We start from the raw sequence: 18,295 nt of genomic DNA, 5'->3' as shown, positions 1-18,295 counted from the left end.
GTACTATCTTAGTTCAGTTTCAATGGGTTTTGTGCCCTATCCCATGCCCCACGTGCCCCATTATGAGCGTCGGTATGTTTAAGTTTGAAAATATCCCCGGAAGTCCTGTGTGTGATTTCGTCTGACTTGACTCTGGAGACGCCCGTTTCCAGTCCACGCCTGCCCCGGCTGCAGGAGCGGTTCCTCCCTCTTCAGTAGCCAAATTCGCCTGACTGGGTGTCTGATCAACGCCGCTAATCTACCGCAACAGGTAAACGACCACAAAGCATTTTTATGCTTAACAAGACAGAACTAAATGTAACAATTGACGGGCACTGTCGCTGTTGACCTTGTGTTTTTTGGTTTTTATCTTTTTCTCGGAAGGTAAGTGGGGGTGTCCTGCTTCGTTAAATTTAAAAGGCGAGGCATGCACCGTATTAGTACTGTAATCTGCAGATTTTTTGTCTAACCTACAAGGATGTGCACTTCTAATACCCTATCACCAAACCCTGACTGATAGCCTTTTGTCTGCGTTTTTGATTCAAAACACTCCATATGGTTGAAAAATGGGATTCAGACGTTATGCTTATTTCTAAATATGTTCAAATACAATGTTAAAAATTGCTTTACTTACATTTAACGTGGACTCTTTAAAATGACCAAAATAAGGGCTGTCGTCTACAGATTGCCATATTCTCAATAGTACAGTGTCAGTGCATAACAGTGTGTCTTGAATGTATGGCGGTGGTGAATCCAGGAAATATGCTTATTAGGGATTTTTTTATTCAGTTATTAGCCCCTTTTCTCAGAAACAAATGTACCATTCAGAGAAGGTGCTTTTACTGGAAATTACAGATTTCCACTTAAACATTCTGTGTCCAGAATGTCAAACTAAGAATATGGCCATCCTTATTTTGAGAAAAATAAATCACTGGGATATTTCTGGAACTCCCCACAGGGAAGTGATAGCCTGTGGTAGCCTTACTAGACCCAGCACACAGTGACCTTAATTTCGTTTGTAGTATTTTGTCACATGTGGTGTATGATTGCCATAATTTCTCTATCTTTTGTCTTAAAGGTGACTTGAGGTTTGACCATATCTTTTATAGCATGGTAAATATAGCCTGTTGTTTGCCAGGTGGGTGTCATATCCCACTGTACCCAGCTTTAAAGGTGTTATCAGATGTTTAGATTTGTTCACTGCAGTTTTCCATTCATCTAAAAGACATCTGGGGCTTGCTGGTGTTCATTCACTGCAGTATAGACTAATTATAGAGATTGGTTGGTTGCTGTGTGTGTTGTGCTGCTCAGTGAAAAAAAGAAATAGGAGGCTTTCTTTGCTGAAGTGGCAAAGTCCATGTAAACTGCAGTTCCTGTGACATCTGGCCTCATCCCAGCAGGGACTTTTGGTATCCACCTGCCAATAAACAAAGCATTGCGTAACACACATATGCACATAAACGCGTACAAACATACAGCTTTCAGGGTCCATTTTCACATGACAGTCACAGAAGTGTGAATCTGAATGTTGTATTGAGGACAATTCTGTATTTTTGAAGTCAGGGTAAAAATCTTGTGCCAAAGGTATGTAAGTAAGAAGCTGAGGTAGGACATGCTGCTGAGAGCTGGGGGTGGGGAGTGTAAAGGAAGTAATAAAGGCTATGTTGAATCATTGTTCGAGCTGACCCACAAATGTATCAAATGGATAAATAGAAAAATATTCTTCTGGTGGAAGTGTCCCCAATTTCCACCTGCAGCGTAACAAAGGAAGATGTGTGGATGGCTTTGTGTGTCTGTGTGCTTCTGTGCTCTTGTGAATAGGCAGAAAATGCAACCAAAAACACACACACACACACACACACACACACACACACACACACAGGCTTCTTTCTTCCTTGGGCTCAGCAAAGCTTCCTGGGCTGTGTCTGCTAGAACAGGGTCGCCCTCTGTGCGAGGAGTGTGTGTTAGACACACTCACCCACACAGGCCGACGCATTGATATGCATATCCGACCGGGCCAGTGCGGCACACACACAGGTGTCAATCAGCATGCAGGACACAGTCAAAGGTTCTTTGATTCATTTTCTCCCTCAGTGCAGTGGGTCAGCATACCACTGGCCCTTAGAGTGTTTCGCACAGTTCCCCAAAATCCAAAACTTTGAGAGTGCTACATGTGGCATTTTTAAACATCAATATACCATCAAGGCTAGAGGGAGAAGAACGTCTAGGCTATTTGGCATTGGCTTCTGCCACTGCAACGCGGACCCACATAAAAGGTGAAATATTAATGGAAGGCGGTGTTATTATTAAGTATTACTATTTTCAGCCTTATTGTGATCTACGTTATAGCAACATAAACAAATGAAACTATGAGTGTAAAATCTCACTGTTGACCTTGCAATAGTATGTTGACTAAATGTTTACCTACCTTTTTCATTCATCATCACATGCATGGCCAGATTAACCTGTTAGGTGGCACCAGGGCAAAAAGCTTGGTATGGACCTCTATTGGTACATTGTGTATGTACCATCACCTACAAGTTCTCAGTGCATACACATGTAACTCCCATTACTTGTTTGCGGTTGCCTTTCTAAATAACAAAATGTCTTAAAACTAGACTTTGATTTTGAAACAGGGCCCCTTTACAAGCTGTTCTGCAAGATTAGCATTAACATATCAAATTCCTTAACAAAGTTGTGATTGATCAGATTACCAAATCCAGTTGACATGCACATGGATTTTTGGGGCCCGTGTAGGTCTGGGACCTACAGGTTGAAAGCACCAGAAAAAGCTAGTCAGTAGACCTAGAGTCAAGACTGTTTTGTCAAATAAAACCATAGTTGAGATGATCTGTCGTCTTTATGTCACGCTTTTGAAATCAAAACATATTCCAGTTACGTTTCTGAATAAACATGATTTCCACATCCTTACACTTGTTCCACCATCTACCACTGAGAAAAACTTTGAGGGCTTAAGGTGTCTGTGCTGGAAATGAACGAGTTTGTATGACATGTTGGCTTCTACAAAAATGGCCATCCTCAGTTTCAGTATCAGGAAGGTGTGAGGTTCAAGCATACGGACACCATTAGTTCTGTTTGACATTTGCATGCACCTTCACGTATATTAGTGTACCTGTGCACCTTAAAATGCATTTCAACATCTAATTCTATTTTAAGTATATTTCACTTCTCAGTACAGTAAGTAATTCTGATCTGTGTCCAAATATTTGATGGTGCATGTGTCAGTGCAATAGAATGATTGTTAATCACATCAACAGGCACTGAGCTACAAGGTAAATCAATTTGAAAATGCATACATTTCAGAGGTGCTCCTGTCCTTTCGGGCACCTCAAGGGTATTTAGCAATGACGAGCAAATTCAGTGAAACATTTTGTTGTGAGCCTCTGAGGGTGCGGTCAGTGTTGATGTAGAGGGTGTCCTCTGCGTCTTGTGTTGATTTTGTGTTGCTTCTTATCCAGGATGTGTCCGTGTTTGAACAGAGACGTCTCGCTAACATAGCCAATAGCAGATACGATCATGTATTTGAAGGCACACACACCTCAGGGTACAAAAGCGTTTGTGTTTGAGGGTGGATCAGTGTCTACTAAATGCCTTCATTTTACCTTCAGTGTTTGCGTAAGGGAGTGTAAGGGGTACATATATACAGTTTATACACAGGCATAGCTCAGTAGGCTATTATGGCTACATACAATACTAGTATTGAAATGGAATAGTTCACTCAATAATTAATATATTGTTCTACTTGGCCTCCTATTAATTGAAATACTGGGGAAGCTTTAATATAAAACAAAGTGAGGATTTAACACAGCATGATGTTATTGTAGAAAGCTAGCTGCACCAGCCTCTTGTGGTAACATAAGTGTTTACCAAGTGGAGATTAATGCATCACTTGATTTACACAGGTTGCACCACACAAACTATTGTTACATATAGATTAACTTAGTTGTCAATAAAAATGTATGACAAGTAACTGCCACGTGTGCTGTTGCTGTTAACTGACACACAACTGGCAAAGCTAATGCTAGCTGACATATAGCCGTTTAGAGTAAAATGTGGAATTTAGTTGACGAATCTGACCTGACCCTTGATAAAATGCTGTTTAATATTGATGAGAACTAAATGAGATTCTCATATTACATATAACCTAGTGATAACTTCAGCTCGGATAGCCGCATTGCTAAATAGTTTGAAACTAGCTTCAGCTAGCGTTCAGCTTTCTTTATATTCTTTGTGCATTTTGTTTTTATTTTCCTAAATGGATTTATGGTTTGGAACTTGGACTGCCATTAGTGTGTGTGTGTGTGATGTGTAGGAGCTTACACGCTACCACATATATTCAAGTGCATGCAGAGGCATACGCCACAGTGAGCGGTCCATTGCTCTTAAGTAATTGGCAGTGTCGGCATGTGCGCAGAATGATTTATACTACAACAACCACAGTCTCCCCTCCAGGAATTCACATGAAGAGAAGGAACCCATGATGGAGCAATAGTGTAACAAGAGCAGAAGGAGAGGAAGGGATGAAAGAAATTCGATGGGAGTCATATAAGCGGGGGGTGCATGTTCAAGTGAGGGATGAATAAGAAATAGTGGAGCTGAAATGGAAAAGATAGAGTGGAGAGTGAAGTGAGGTAAAAAAGTGTGAAAGAATGATTTGCTGAAAGCAGAGAGGAGATTGCTTAGACCTGACAGGAATCAGAGCTGAGGCGAAACCTTGCTTTTTATCTATAGGCTTCTGGATTGATGGTTTGGATGAATGGATGGATAGTTAGATAGGTAGATGAAACAAGAGGAAATAAAGAGGTAGGTCTGATTGGAGGGACTAATAGAATCTGAAGAACAGCATTGGAAGAGTTGCTAGAATAATGGAATGAGAAACTGCAGGAACAGGAAGCTCAGTTTAGGGTTAAAAAGGAGAAAACTACCTATTGTGTATAATGTGTATATTTTCAATTTAAACAAATGATCAAGAATATGAGGAGTATTTTACCAGGGTAATGGAGCTGAAAAAGGATTCAGCAACAGCAGCATAGCAAAGGACGACTATAAATAGCGAGAAAAATCAAAAGGGCAGGAAACAATACATAAGACATGGAACCCCACCTGCAGAGGATTATGTGGCGAGGCTTGCTGTGATACTCCAAATAAATTCCTTGAGCCCATACGCATAGGGCTCATTTTCAGAAAATAAACCTGCTTGGGCTCCTCTGTCCCCTCTACCTCCTGGGCCAGAAATCTTACAGTCGATTCTCATCAGGTAGGCTGGGCTCACTGCCCATCGGCAACAGTGGAAGCAGGCTGCATCCACTGTTGAAACTGTGTGGTATATACATACCTACCTACCTACTTACATAGCCACCCAACAAATATTTATATTCCCAATTAGGTATATTTATATTTGTAATAAAATAATAGTTATTGCGCAGAAAGCCAAATGACAGACATATTAACATCTGAGAAATAAAAACACACCAAGCTTTGCAAAAGACTACTGGCTTGAGCCGCCATCTGTGATCTGAGAGCGGACCGTGATAAATGCTCCCTTCCTCCCAGACCACCATCATTTTCCCTCTGTGTCCCTCAGCTGTCTGCCTTCCTCTTGCTTACTTCTCCCTGTTGGCATTGTCTGAATCTCTGCTCTTCCTTCTTTTCTCATCATCCTCTCCCTCCCTCTCTCTCTCACTCTGTCATTTTGTCCCCCTCCTCCTCCCTCTATTATTTCCCCTCCTCTGTCCCTCCCTTGCACTGTCATCCCTCACCGTGTTAGCATGTTCAATGTGCCTTCCTTGCATTGTGAACAGGGAGATGAGATTTTTCTTCTTTTCTTTATTTTTTTTTCTCTTCACACATTTGCATCCTCTCCCATTCTCTTTCTTATTCACACACGTGTGCCCATGTCCCTCACTCATACCCGCCGCTCTGTGACACACACAGATACACAATCACACTCACATCTCTCTCTCTCTCTCTCTCTTTCCCTGCAGATGTCAGCGAGCTAGCCAGCTGAGTAGAGGACTTCCCTCTCTGCCCGTGCTCTCCACCTGCAGCCATGAATGGTAAGAACACTTTGTTTTTGTCTTGTATGTGTGTATTTTGTCTGTGGGAGGCAAATATGGACTTTGGGAAGAGGGGTCAGGGTGGAAATTAACTTGAATATGGGAGTAGATCGATAAAGAAGAAAGCAGACGGAGACGACCAATAACCAGCAGATGTGTCACGCCCCTTCTTTGAACCTGAATCTTTCCCTCTGGTCATCTTCCTGTCAAGAATTAAAGGGGCATTTGTTTGAGTCTGTAATGATGTTTTGATCTATGAACTGTTTGAATGGGATATTGATCTGGCGCTGGAGTGAAGGATTAGAGGTTAAATGAAGCATCTTTAATCCCATCTCATTTTGAATTTCAATTATAGATAATTCTATGTATTATTATAAGAGCTTGAAGGAATATTAGATTATATTTTTAAATAAATTTAATGCAAATCATGAGCTAATTTGGTGTGCGGATTTTTGTGGGGGACTGCTTCTGCTTCTGTTGTGCTCAGTGCTTGAATATGATATGGACAGAATTGCTCAATAGCGTGCGTATACATGTGTTAATCCTCTTGTTTCCAGCCTTTGATCAAAGAACAGTTAGTTGCTGCTCCTTGAGGGCCCCAATGGGGAATGCCTCAGAGAAAGGGTTGTGTGTGTGTGTGTGTGTGTGTGTGTGTGTGTGTGTGTGTCGGATGCTTCTTGTCCACACTACTAATTCTGCAGTTTATCAAAGTGCCAAACCCCACAGCTAGACTCTGCTTTAATCCCATTCAGTAGATAGTCACGGGAGAAAGCAATTCAGACACACAACATCAGTATATGACGAGTTTCTCCGTTGATACGTACTGTATGGGAGGTTGAGCTCCGCTGTGTTATTGCACAGTGAATCTGAAATGAGGCAATTGTAATGTCATTAGTCTGTGAATTTGCAAAACAGGTGGACTGTATGCAGAACTCTCACAGACAGGGAAGGTGTGTTTGTGTGTGTTGACTAAAATGCTGCAGCGAGCAGACACTGTTAATGCACTGTACCCATCTGAAACACTAACTTGTCCTCCCCAGGTGAAGCGTTTGATATGTAAATAGTTATGAAAGCAGTGATGCGGTTTCCCCCCAGCAGACCGGCGCTGGGTGTCTGGAGGTTTGACTCCAGCGTCTCCTAAGGACTGTACAGCACCTAGACAACAGCACACAGGCTGACAAAGGGAAGAAAAACCACACAAGGCAGAGGCTCTTTGTGTCGCAGCTGCTGAGGAGGTGAACTGTGCTACAGTGTGTTTAAATTCTGCACAGGCGTTGTTGCTGTGGAAGCTATTCCATGAGTATACAGCTTTTTTTCTGTGGATGGACTGTGTGTTATATTGTCTCAGTATAAGGACTCTTGTGTATTCCCTGACAAGGTGTTGTCGGTCGCTTTGCAGGAAGCTGTTTTTATATGCTCAGTGCATGACAGAATTCATACATGTAGGTTACGGCGATAACTTTTTTAAAAGATATTTTAGAAATATATGTAGCCAGATAAGGAAGAACAAATTCTGATTTACATTGATGTAGTGCTGGGCATAATAATGATAATTATCGCAATATAATTTTCGCAATTTAATGTTCAGTATATTGTCAGTAAATATTTGGTTTAATTCATATGAATGAACAAATTAGCACTTAATTTTTCTGTTAAAATATTTATTTTGTTGCAGAAAAGGGACTGAAAAAGATTTACTAATATTCTAGTTTAGTCATAATACTAGTTTTGAATGTTCTCCCTCAGTTTTGTTAAGTGATTCACTGTTTAGCATCAAGTGTTTCTTCCATTCTGACCACAAAGAAAAGTTTAACCACATAATTAAAATCTGGTTTCTTAAATTTTCAGTCAGGAGCAAAAATCAGCCTTTAAACTTGAAAGAACTAATGACTTTACATTTATCGTGATAATTATATAGATATCGAATGATATGAAATGTTATTATCATGGTAACATTTTTGGCCATATCGCCCCAGCCCTACATTGATGGCCTGGAAGAGTCAAAATGTTAATATAAACCTGCTGAAAAACTGAGACAAGAATGCTGGTTTGCAAAAGACAGCAGAAGCCACATTTAAGAAATGGGGAAATATGTATATTAACTTTCCTGCCGAGAGTTGGATGAGAAAACGGATACCTTTATTAGCACATAGACTAAGGGACACTCTCAAAAGTGTGGTTCAGGAAGGAAGTCAGAAATATTAAGATATTCATATTCACACAACCCACATTTTGTTGTTTTTAGATTTATGTGGGCTATAGATTAGCTGTTAGGCAGATTTCCAGCACCAGGCTAGCTGTTTCCCCCTGTTTTCAGTCTCAATGCTAAGCTTAGCTAACGCGTGAGTGGTTTTGACAGTCTCGTTTAACTCTTAGCAAGAAAGCAAATAAGTGTGTCTCCCAAAATGTCAACAAGGTTACAGCTAAACTATTTTAAAGAATATGTAAAACAATTTAAGTATCAAACAACAGCCCTTTGTTCATGTCTTGGAAATACTAGTTAGTTTAAAAAAACAAAATTTGGCACCTCTTTATCTTCGTCTCACATTAAGTGGCCATATCTTTCCAATAACAAGTGTCAAGCCACAGAAGATCCCTAAGGATTCATTGCTGTGTAAGAAGCTTTGCAATGCCCCACTTATTCACGGAGCATCCTGCCCTCCCTGATACACACGCCCAATCAACTGACAGGCCTGTGGATGTGGCCACGCTAGCTACATGTCCCAGTGGCGCTGTGCTAAATATCGCCTCCCTTTCTCACTTACAATAGCTTCTAAATGAGGTCTGTCAAAGCTAACTAGACAATGTGAGGAATACTCACATCTCAGTGCGAGATTAATTACTTTCTCCTTTTTATGGCTGCATTTTGCTGACAATGCCTAAAACTAGGTCGGGCACTGCGAGCTGCTAACATTGGCTTTGTCAGGGGAAAAAGCATGTACTTGAACAGGTGTTGCTGTGGTGGTATAGAGTAGAGGGAGTTTGTTTGGATATTGAAACCAGCTCAAGGCAATCAGCCTGAGTGTTTCCTAACACACATCTCTGTGAAGTGAGTAGCTGGCAGTTTTCAGTTATATCTGGTCGCACATTTTGGAAAAAGGTTGAATCTTCCTGCTTTTAACTCTGTAGTTGCTCACATTTAATCTTCTGGCTGCATACAAGGGACTGCTGGGCTGCAACTTTGTGTCAGTCCTCAGGGATATGTGTGTGTGTGTGTGTGTGTGTGTTTGTGTGTGTGCGCGTGCGTGTGTGCGCGTGCGTGCGTGCTGCGGTCAACAAGAGCCAGTGTGGTGTTTGGGTTAGCGTAGGGGAGGAAGTTCCATCGAGGGCAGGCTGGTATTTCCTGAAGCTAGTGAATAAATTACACCCTAGATACCATGTCTACAAACGCATACACCCATAATACCACAAAGAATAGCATATTGAGTCGAGAATATTATGCTAATCAAATAGCATTTTGCTTAAAAACAATATTACAACTACTATATTAATAAACTGTAGTTTTTGTCCCTAGCCCTGTGACTTCATTCCTACTCTTATGCATCTACCAGAGATAAGGAAGAAAAGGGGCCCCACCATCTTACTCTGCCCTGACAAATTGATTTGAGAAGAAATGTTTAGAGACAACTTCCTGTGTAAGATGTTCTATGTCGCTGGCGTCTTAGGATGAGAATCGGAGTGAGAGTAGCTTTATACATATCTCAAGTACAGTCTTGCTAAAGCACTTGGGGTATGAAGAAGGAATGTTACATCACCATAAATAAAAGCAATCACATAATAATTTGCAACTATCATATAGCAAAAAACTACGTACCAAGGCTAAATAACAGCCATAGATTCAGCCCTTACAAAGAGCTGTGGGTGTTTATATGCTTTTGACACAGATTTTGTGACAAATATAGACCTAACTCAGGCACCTCTTGTTTGATTTCATCATTTGATAAGTATTTTCTTGAATAAGGGACCAGTGTGAGCTTTAAAACCAACGATGAGCTTGTGATGATGGGAGGCGAATAATTTGGATGACAAATTCTCAACAAGCTCAGTGTGTTGTCTTTATTTCACACTGAAGTCACTGTTGTGAGAAAGAAATCTGTGCAAACATTTTGTTTGTACAACCGTGATCACTATGGCAATAGCCAATGGCATCAGGGAGGGCCCGTATGTCGCTGAAGGAGCAGAGGAAGATGAGCTGCTTAGGAAAGTGAACTCCATAAGAACTGATAGTTTGCTTGTTTGCTCCCGAGTTGACTTCCGTTTGTAACATTGCAACTATCGCTTTTTACCCATGTGTTTCTTCTGTCTGTCTGTACGAGGATAAACTAGTCCGCCATTCAGCTTCTCTAGTGTGAATTCATCTTTTGTGCATCACTAACCCTTCTTTATCTCTGCTGCCTGGACTCATTGTCTGCCATTGTCTCCTTATCTACATCTCTGACATGCAATCACTGCCATATGGAGAGACCCATCTGTTCACAATGTCCATACAGTCAGTACTTTTCTTAATGATGGCTTCAGAGCTGTCAAGTTATGGAGCAGAAATGTAAGCCAGGAGGCACACCCTGGTCGTGTTATGATTAGATTAATTTCATGGATTCCCTTATGATTAATTGATTATTAGCACAGATGATAATCTTTCATCCCCCTTTTTTAAAAACATCTTATGAAAATGAGTAAGAATTGCATTTCATACCCCTCACACAGCACATTTGACATCATATTTAATTCATGGCCAACCCTGAACTTACCTTGAGAAATCCAAGAGTGGGGGAAGAAAAAGCTTACTGGACATTTTTATACATTAATCATTGTCGGGAGTTGGTTAAGAGTGGTTTCATCTGAAGGCGAGATCTCATTAGGGATGGAAATGATGCCGACTTTTTGGATGGTGAAGAAAAAGACTATATACTGAATTTGACATTAGCATTTCTGCTCTGGGAACTTGAAATGTGTTGCTGCATTTGTGTGTGTTGAGGAGTGGACCATTGCCCACACATTATGGTTCAAAAATGTAAAGTTTCTTCTTCTACGTAGAATGTTTTTTGTCCTAAGAAATGCCATATTTCTGAAAGTTTGGACCTCCAAAAGGCAGCTGGTATTTTAATAAAGCAGGAGCTTTTAGTATTCAAGTACCTTTTTAGATCCATGTACCAGTAACAACTGCACTTCTACTACAAGTTCTACATTAATTTACAGAGGATCAGTTCTAATGATTTTAGTTGTCCCCTGACTTTTCCTGTAATGCCACCATGAAGGTTGATTTATAGGTAATGCGGCATGATATACACAAGTTAATATTCTTTTACGCAAGTTTAGGGCGTGTACGGATGGTGTAAATATATCCCTGTTCAAGCATATTGTATACCACTTTATACTGCGCACTTGGCGTCAAGTTATACAAAAGCAAGTCTACAGAAACTTAAAGTAGCATGCAACGATGCTATGAGAATATTAATCAAGAGACCAAGATGGTGTAGTGCAAGTGAGATGTTTTTGGCTGCAGGAGTAAGCGCCTTTCATGCTGTCTTAAGAAATCTCATGCATAAATTCATGTGCCAGGTTAATGATTTAGAAAATCAAATAATTTTGGGCTTGCCAAACATATTCACACTACCAATCTTGTATGTGGAAACACTGCTACAATTGTTTCCTGGTAGGACACTGATTGTCTTTATATTTTTTATTTTGTTATATTTTCTCTTCCTTTTCTTTAGCTGTGTAAAGCATGATTTATTATGGTGGGTTTTTTATGTGTGTTTGCATGGGAGTATGTATTTGTGTATTTTTGTGGGTTAGATCTGGACCCTGAGTCTGTGATAGAGATTTTGATTTGATTGATTGTCTAAGATTAAAATGTGTTGACAACTATTGGATGGATTGCCTTGAAATTTGATATACACATTCCTGTCCTCTTCAGTATGACATGTAATAACTGTGGTGATCCCCTGACTTTTCATGCAGTGCCACCATCATGTCATGCACTGTGAGCAGGTTTTGCATTGTTAATAGCTCAAAGTACCATTGTGCCAACAGCCTCACAGAACAGTTAGCATAGCTATAGATTCTTACTTTTGTTTTTATGTGTTTTTAGATTTAAAAAATCTTTTCCCTCTCTTTAACCTGTTTTCTACACATAGACTTATTTATCAATGAATGACAGAAATGTTTTTGTATATCCTTCTTATAAAAAATCCTCTTGGCTGTCCTGTTAGTTATTACTTTATGCTGCATCAGCATTGGTAAATGATTTTATGTTAACTTTGAACAGCATATACACCAACTTTAGCAGGCAAGAGGATCTTAAGATTGTTTCTTGGTTTTGTCCAGGTGGAGCCAGTGTCTGGGCCATCGCTCCAGAGGAGAGGGGGAAACATGACAAACAGTTTGACACCCTTGCTCCCGTCCTCGGCTATGTTTCAGGTAGGCTGTTGTCCTAACAAGAAGACTAAATACTTGTGTATGCAGAACACCTAGAAGTTGTCATGAGAGGTTCTGAACCCTAGTGATTTTTGTCTGTCTTCAGGAGAACAAGCCAGAAAATTCTTCCTCCAGTCTGGCCTGCCTGCCTCTGTCCTGGCTGAGATCTGGTAAGTACTGACTGACCACTGCATCCTAAATAATGTGTTGTTAAGCCAAAACAATTAAATCAGCAGATCCAATCTTTGTTTTTGGGCAGTTTGGTCCTCTTGACCTGCTTTAAACTTCCTGTTGAGCGCTGACTTCCTTTACAGCCTGCCCCACCTAGTAAACTGTGAGTGTAAGAGTGGGGAGAAAGTGTGTGTGTGGGTGGGTGTGTTTTGGTGTTTGTGTGAATAACGCCACTGGAATTCAATCCCACTAGAGCCTTGTCCCTTGTGTAGCTCTCGACTTTCCTATTGTCTCCATAAAGAAAAAAAAATACCAGGAACGCAGAATTTGCTATAAAAAGATCATATTATACCTCTCTCTCACCTCCTCCTGTAGGAACTTGGCTGACATGGACGGCGATGGGAAGATGGACAGACTCGAGTTCTCCATCGCTATGAAGCTCATTAAACTCAAACTTCAGGGGCGGAACTTACCTTCTTCCCTGCCAGTCATCATGAAGCAACCTCCCGTTTCCACTTCTGCTCCAACTATCCCTTCGTCAGCACGCTTTGGTAAAACTTTCTCTGAGGATATTACAGCCACAATTCAGTTTCAAAACCCACTACATTTTTACTCTCTTACCACCTAACCACTTAGAAGTGTTATTTCATCCATGGCGCAAGAAAAAGAACATTTGAAGAGTTATTTCAAAATGGGAGGATTATGTATTAAAAAATAGCTGCTCTTACAAAAGGATTGATTTTTCAATATGATGGTAAATTTCACAGGCAGCTCAAGTTCTTGATTGACACAAATAATACTTTTTTGCTCAGTTGAGTTGCAGTAAATTCAGGGCATTTACAAAATGAAATGAACCCATTTTTAAATGTAACTTTTCAAGTAAGTCTGTTTTCTGAAACAGTGTTCTTGATCTCTTCGTGTTCACCTGTGTGTTTCCTCCTAATAGGAATGGGGTCAATGCCAAACCTGTCAGTTGGTCTGTCATCCATGTCAGCTATGTCAGCCATGCCCATTCTAACACCCATGCCGGCTAACCCCCACATGCACTCTGTGCAACCACTGGTGCCAATGGCAATGACTCTGCCCCTCATCACCTCCCTGGGAAACTCTGGATTCCCCAACAACAATGTCAACCTCCTCACCCCACCTCTCGTTCCCAACAACGCAGGTTGGTCCTGCAGTGGAAATGTTCTGATTTACTTGTCGGACAAATAAAGATAGATATTTATTAGTGTATTAGTACCAATTGACAGGGTCCTAAGGCCCTTGGACCCCATTGCTCCAGCTCTATGTACATTCAGTGTAGTCTAATTATAAGTTTACTAAATGGAGATTACACATCCCAAAATTTAAACAGATTACACCACACAAACTAGTTCTTACATAGAGTAAGTTTAGTTGAGTAGAGTTTAGTTGTACTAAACATTTAACTGCCAGGTGAAACTGCTACATAGCTGACTCAACCAAATGAGAAAGCTAACGCTAGCTTGCTAAGATACTGTATGACCCATTTTGAATGAAGAATAAAAGGGATATTATGATATAAGGTTGACATATTTGACCTGTCACTCAAAATTCCATTTAATAATGATGTAAACTGAGATGATTTTAAATCACTTTTCACAAAAATAAATCCATACCTTAAATTACAAAACGTTATCCAGAATTATTAAGTAGCGTCAGTTAGGTTAGCATAACTGAATATTTCCTTATGCTTGCTCCTTGGCTAATCTACATGCCTAAATTTGCAAAGGAATGTAACACATACAAATATTAGACTGTAACATATAGGTTAGCCCTAATATAATGCTACTGTATAGTTTGTGATTGGACAGTGCTACAGATGTTTCTTAGCATTTTAAACATTACATCTTAACTAACAAAGACATTTCTTAAGTTGTAATGGTGCAACTTGATTTACTATCACTAGTTTAAAACCAACTAAGAGATTAGGAAGGACATAATGCAAAACTTATTAAGTAAGTAATAGATGTGAATAGCTGGTGCAACCAGATCCTGGTTTGTGGGTTAGTTATTCAGGTCTTGCATGTTAATGGTGCAGTGTTAATGTGGTGTGGATTACAACATGAAAGGGCTGAACCATATCTACTTACTGAGGTATTGTATATTTGTCTTGAGGCATTACACAAGTATGGCTATATATATATATATATATATATATATAAAAAATATAATAAAATGTGTGTATGCATGTTGCGGTATGTAGTAAGACCTGCTTTTTAATCACCAAGGAGACGAGTCACTGCAGACTTTACTGCAGTTAATGTATCTATTAGATAAAAAACAAAACAGTCATTGATCTCAGGTGTGGGTGCACCTATATAATATAAATACTAATATCGTTTTTTTTCTCTTTCCTCTGTTCTTTTTATCTCCACTGTCTGTCATGTGGCTGCTTTCTTTAATCTCAGTCTGTATGTTCAAGCTAAATGTTTGGCTGTAAAATGAGTAATCTCTTGAGAGAGTGTAAAATTTTTCTATTATTTGGTGTTCCGGCAACCCCCCCCCCCCCCGCTGAAGAAAATGTATCCGTGTCACAGCTCTTGAGACGAACCCTCTGTAGCGCAGGGTTGCAGACAACCGCAATCACTTTGTTTTTAGCCAGATGTCAATATCCTTGCTGCTGGAGTTCTGTGTGCTGTGACTGTAAAGTATGAAGAGATAAGATTAGATGTACACACGTTCAAGGGCAACTGCACCTTGCACGTCTACAGCATGTCAGATATTGGTTGCATAAGAAGAGCACATGCACACACTGTATGTATTTACATGCATGCGCTAAACGATATTTAATTTGATTGTTTTCTATCAACCACCTGCCTCCAATCCCTTTTGCAGCACACCCTCTCTCTGGCTTCTCTTCTCCTATGGCGTTCTCTCCATCCACCGGCATGTCTAAGGCCAGCTCTCTCCTTGACCTTGGATCCAGCAGGTGAGGCCCAGAGTATAAATAATGGTATATTTAAGTTTCTCAAGCTCCTACAAATAGCCGGTAAAGACAAAATTGCTTATGTTGTACTTAAATGTAGTTCCACATTGTTTCCAAGTGTCAGGTGGCATTTCATGACGCACCACATTACAGATGTACAGCTGATCAGCTTAAGAGTCCTCATTTTAATCAGTTGCCATTTGAAAAGACAAATGCCCTCTGTCAGGATATCAAGTTCCACCTGAAACATACATTTAAATCAAGTACTCAATTTAACAGTAATGTAAGGTTTTCTAAAATGCCCCATTTATTATGCAGTGATTTTAACAGAACGGCTGGTATAACACACACTACCAGCCCATTAGTTCAGTGCTTACAAAGTAGCAGAGTTTTTGCAGGGGAGGGTTGAGGATCAGACTGCAGGCAGAGATGAAACACTAAGATAACAGTGAGAGCAGGAAGGGCATTTGTTCTGTTGGCTACCAGAGGACTTGTTTAGAGTCACAAACGTTAGAGGAGAACTGGAATCAAATGGCATTCTTATAGGAGGAGGTCACCATTATTGTGAAGTTTCCATCTATTTTTAGTAGCCATACATGGTCCAGCTCATTGGTGTTTTATCTCAACAAGGTTGTCATAAAAAGTTGTACACTTGTACATGGTTCCCAAAGGATGAAGCCTACTGAATTTGGTCAGCCCCTGACTTTTCCTCTTGCACCACTATTAAGTATGTAAAATATGTCGACATTTACTGGATGGATTGCCAAGATATTTTGTAGAGACTTCCATGCCCTCCTCAGGAAGAATTTCACAGCTTTGGACTTTGGACTCTAGTTCCACCATCAGGCACAAAGAGCATATATGCACTGTTGTTCATGTGACCAGTTCTAATGTCACAAGTGTCACCAGTGGTTACATTAAATACTAATAATGTCACATATGTTATTTGCCATGAATGAAAAATTAGATAGCGACTGAAGTGTTTCACAGTCCTACATCTACAACAGTGAAACACGCAATCTCTGTTTGGAATTCTTACAATAGTGGGAAGTAATAAGGAGTAAACAAAGCAGAAACCGGAGTCTGAGAGGTTTTGCAGATTCCCTTCAAAAAAGACAATAGCAGTATCTAATATCCTTGATCCTTCTCGTGGTGTTTTGTGTGGTTTGGGAAAAGGATAGGAGTAGAGTCTGATTTCATTTTGAATGTATTGTTTTGTGTGGCTCAGTGCTTCAGACAAAATGTCCTGACCTCAGGTGTAGGTGGTAAGGCAAGCAATAATAATGGCAGGAGGAGTGTATGGAAGTCAAATACCAGTACAGGTTGAGCAGCCATCCACATCACTTCAACAGTCATAATTGTGACATCCAGTTCTGTCATGCTAGACACCTTGTTCTTGTACTGTTTTTGTTGCCAGACCCATAACAAGTTTTAATATCAGTGAATTTTACAGGCCTACTTGGTGTCACTAATCTACACACTCACAGAGAAAAGGGAGGATTTCACATTGCATCTCCTCTTATGCTTCTTTTAGAGCTAGTGCAAGTTTCGACCCAGCTAAAATGACTGAAGAGAAATGCATTCTTCTCAAATGAGCATCTCCGACCCTGTCTATGCTTTTGCTATTCTTGCAGACGCATTGTTTATAATAAAAACAGAATAGCTGATTAGCATTGCCTGAGGGGACAGTGCTGTCTTGTTTCAGAGAGTCATTGTCTACGTGGTCGTTTGCACCAGTTTCCTCTACAGCTAATTAAGAGCCGAGAAATAACACGGGGGAGTCTCGACGCAATTACTGGTTTTAAGTCAAGGCTTGAATACAGGGGAGTAAGGGAACACTGACCACATAATATTATTGTGTAATTTCCCTTTAGGTGATATCTTGGCATATCAACATGCCTCTCTTTCTATCTGTTCGTAGCTCAAATTCTTCCTCGACCACGTCGTTGACCAGTAACTCTCCGAAGACGGGTGCAAGTGATTGGGCTGTTCCACAGGCCTCAAGACTCAAGTACCGTCAGCAGTTCAATACGCTAGACAAGCTCATGAGTGGCTACTTGTCAGGTAGGTCACACACACATACACACACACTACAACCTGAATAAACATTAGGTTCTCAGGGCTGCGTGGCGGCCCATGAGTGGTGTTCTCAAAGTTTGACAGAGCACACTCTGAGTCAGTTTCACTTCACACGCATGCACTCACGTACTCTTGTGATTGCCCTTAACCCTGCTTGACAGAACAGGTAGTCACACGTACACAAACGCGTCCACAGTTGGCGTGAGAATTCACTCGCTGTTATTTCTGATGTAATTTTAACCTTGTAGGACCTCAGGTTAGAAATGCTCTGATGGCGTCCAACCTGACCCAGACTCAGCTAGCTACCATCTGGTGAGTAAAAGGTGTGTGCATGTGTGCTTACCTATGTATGTATGATCCAGCAGGCAGCCACATCTCCGACGGCATGCCTTTTTAAGTTCATAAAAGTGTCTGTTGATCACTAGACAGACAGATGCATAATGCCATTAAATCTTAAATACAAAGCTATTTTTGCTTCTACACACCATGTGGAAATTATTTACATGATTTATAATTTATTAATATGATTTGATGCCAATTGGCTTGTCATTTAACATGGCTTACCAGTGATGAACTTTGCTCTCCAGTTTACACCACTGTAAATAAATAACAATAGCTATAA

General features: G+C 40.4%; 1 protein-coding gene across 3 annotated transcripts in view; it reads left to right on the top strand.

Moving 5' to 3' along the window:
- The first annotated feature begins 115 nt into the window (after window positions 1-115).
- itsn2a (intersectin 2a) overlaps window positions 116-18,295 on the top strand; it is a 38,406-nt gene continuing 20,226 nt past the window's right edge. Inside the window, exons 1-9 of one of the 3 annotated variants that reach the window (XM_038726969.1) lie at window positions 116-250; window positions 5,985-6,056; window positions 12,384-12,476; window positions 12,580-12,643; window positions 13,020-13,195; window positions 13,591-13,812; window positions 15,504-15,597; window positions 17,516-17,658; window positions 17,922-17,985. In XM_038726969.1, the coding sequence (XP_038582897.1) occupies window positions 6,050-6,056; window positions 12,384-12,476; window positions 12,580-12,643; window positions 13,020-13,195; window positions 13,591-13,812; window positions 15,504-15,597; window positions 17,516-17,658; window positions 17,922-17,985 (863 nt within the window). In that variant the 5' untranslated portion in view covers window positions 116-250; window positions 5,985-6,049. Of the gene's footprint in view, window positions 251-306; window positions 364-5,984; window positions 6,057-12,383; window positions 12,477-12,579; window positions 12,644-13,019; window positions 13,196-13,590; window positions 13,813-15,503; window positions 15,598-17,515; window positions 17,659-17,921; window positions 17,986-18,295 lie in introns of those variants that run through there. The other 2 variants (XM_038726971.1, XM_038726970.1) reach the window with 2 other exon arrangements.

Source organism: Micropterus salmoides, unplaced genomic scaffold (genome assembly GCF_014851395.1).
Source record: "Micropterus salmoides isolate LMB-PRFRI ecotype aquatic unplaced genomic scaffold, ASM1485139v1 Ms_hic_scaffold_18, whole genome shotgun sequence".
Lineage (NCBI taxonomy): Eukaryota > Metazoa > Chordata > Actinopteri > Centrarchiformes > Centrarchidae > Micropterus > Micropterus salmoides.
The sequence above is the reverse complement of the archived record's forward strand: the minus strand, read 5'-3'. Positions and strand labels throughout refer to the sequence as shown.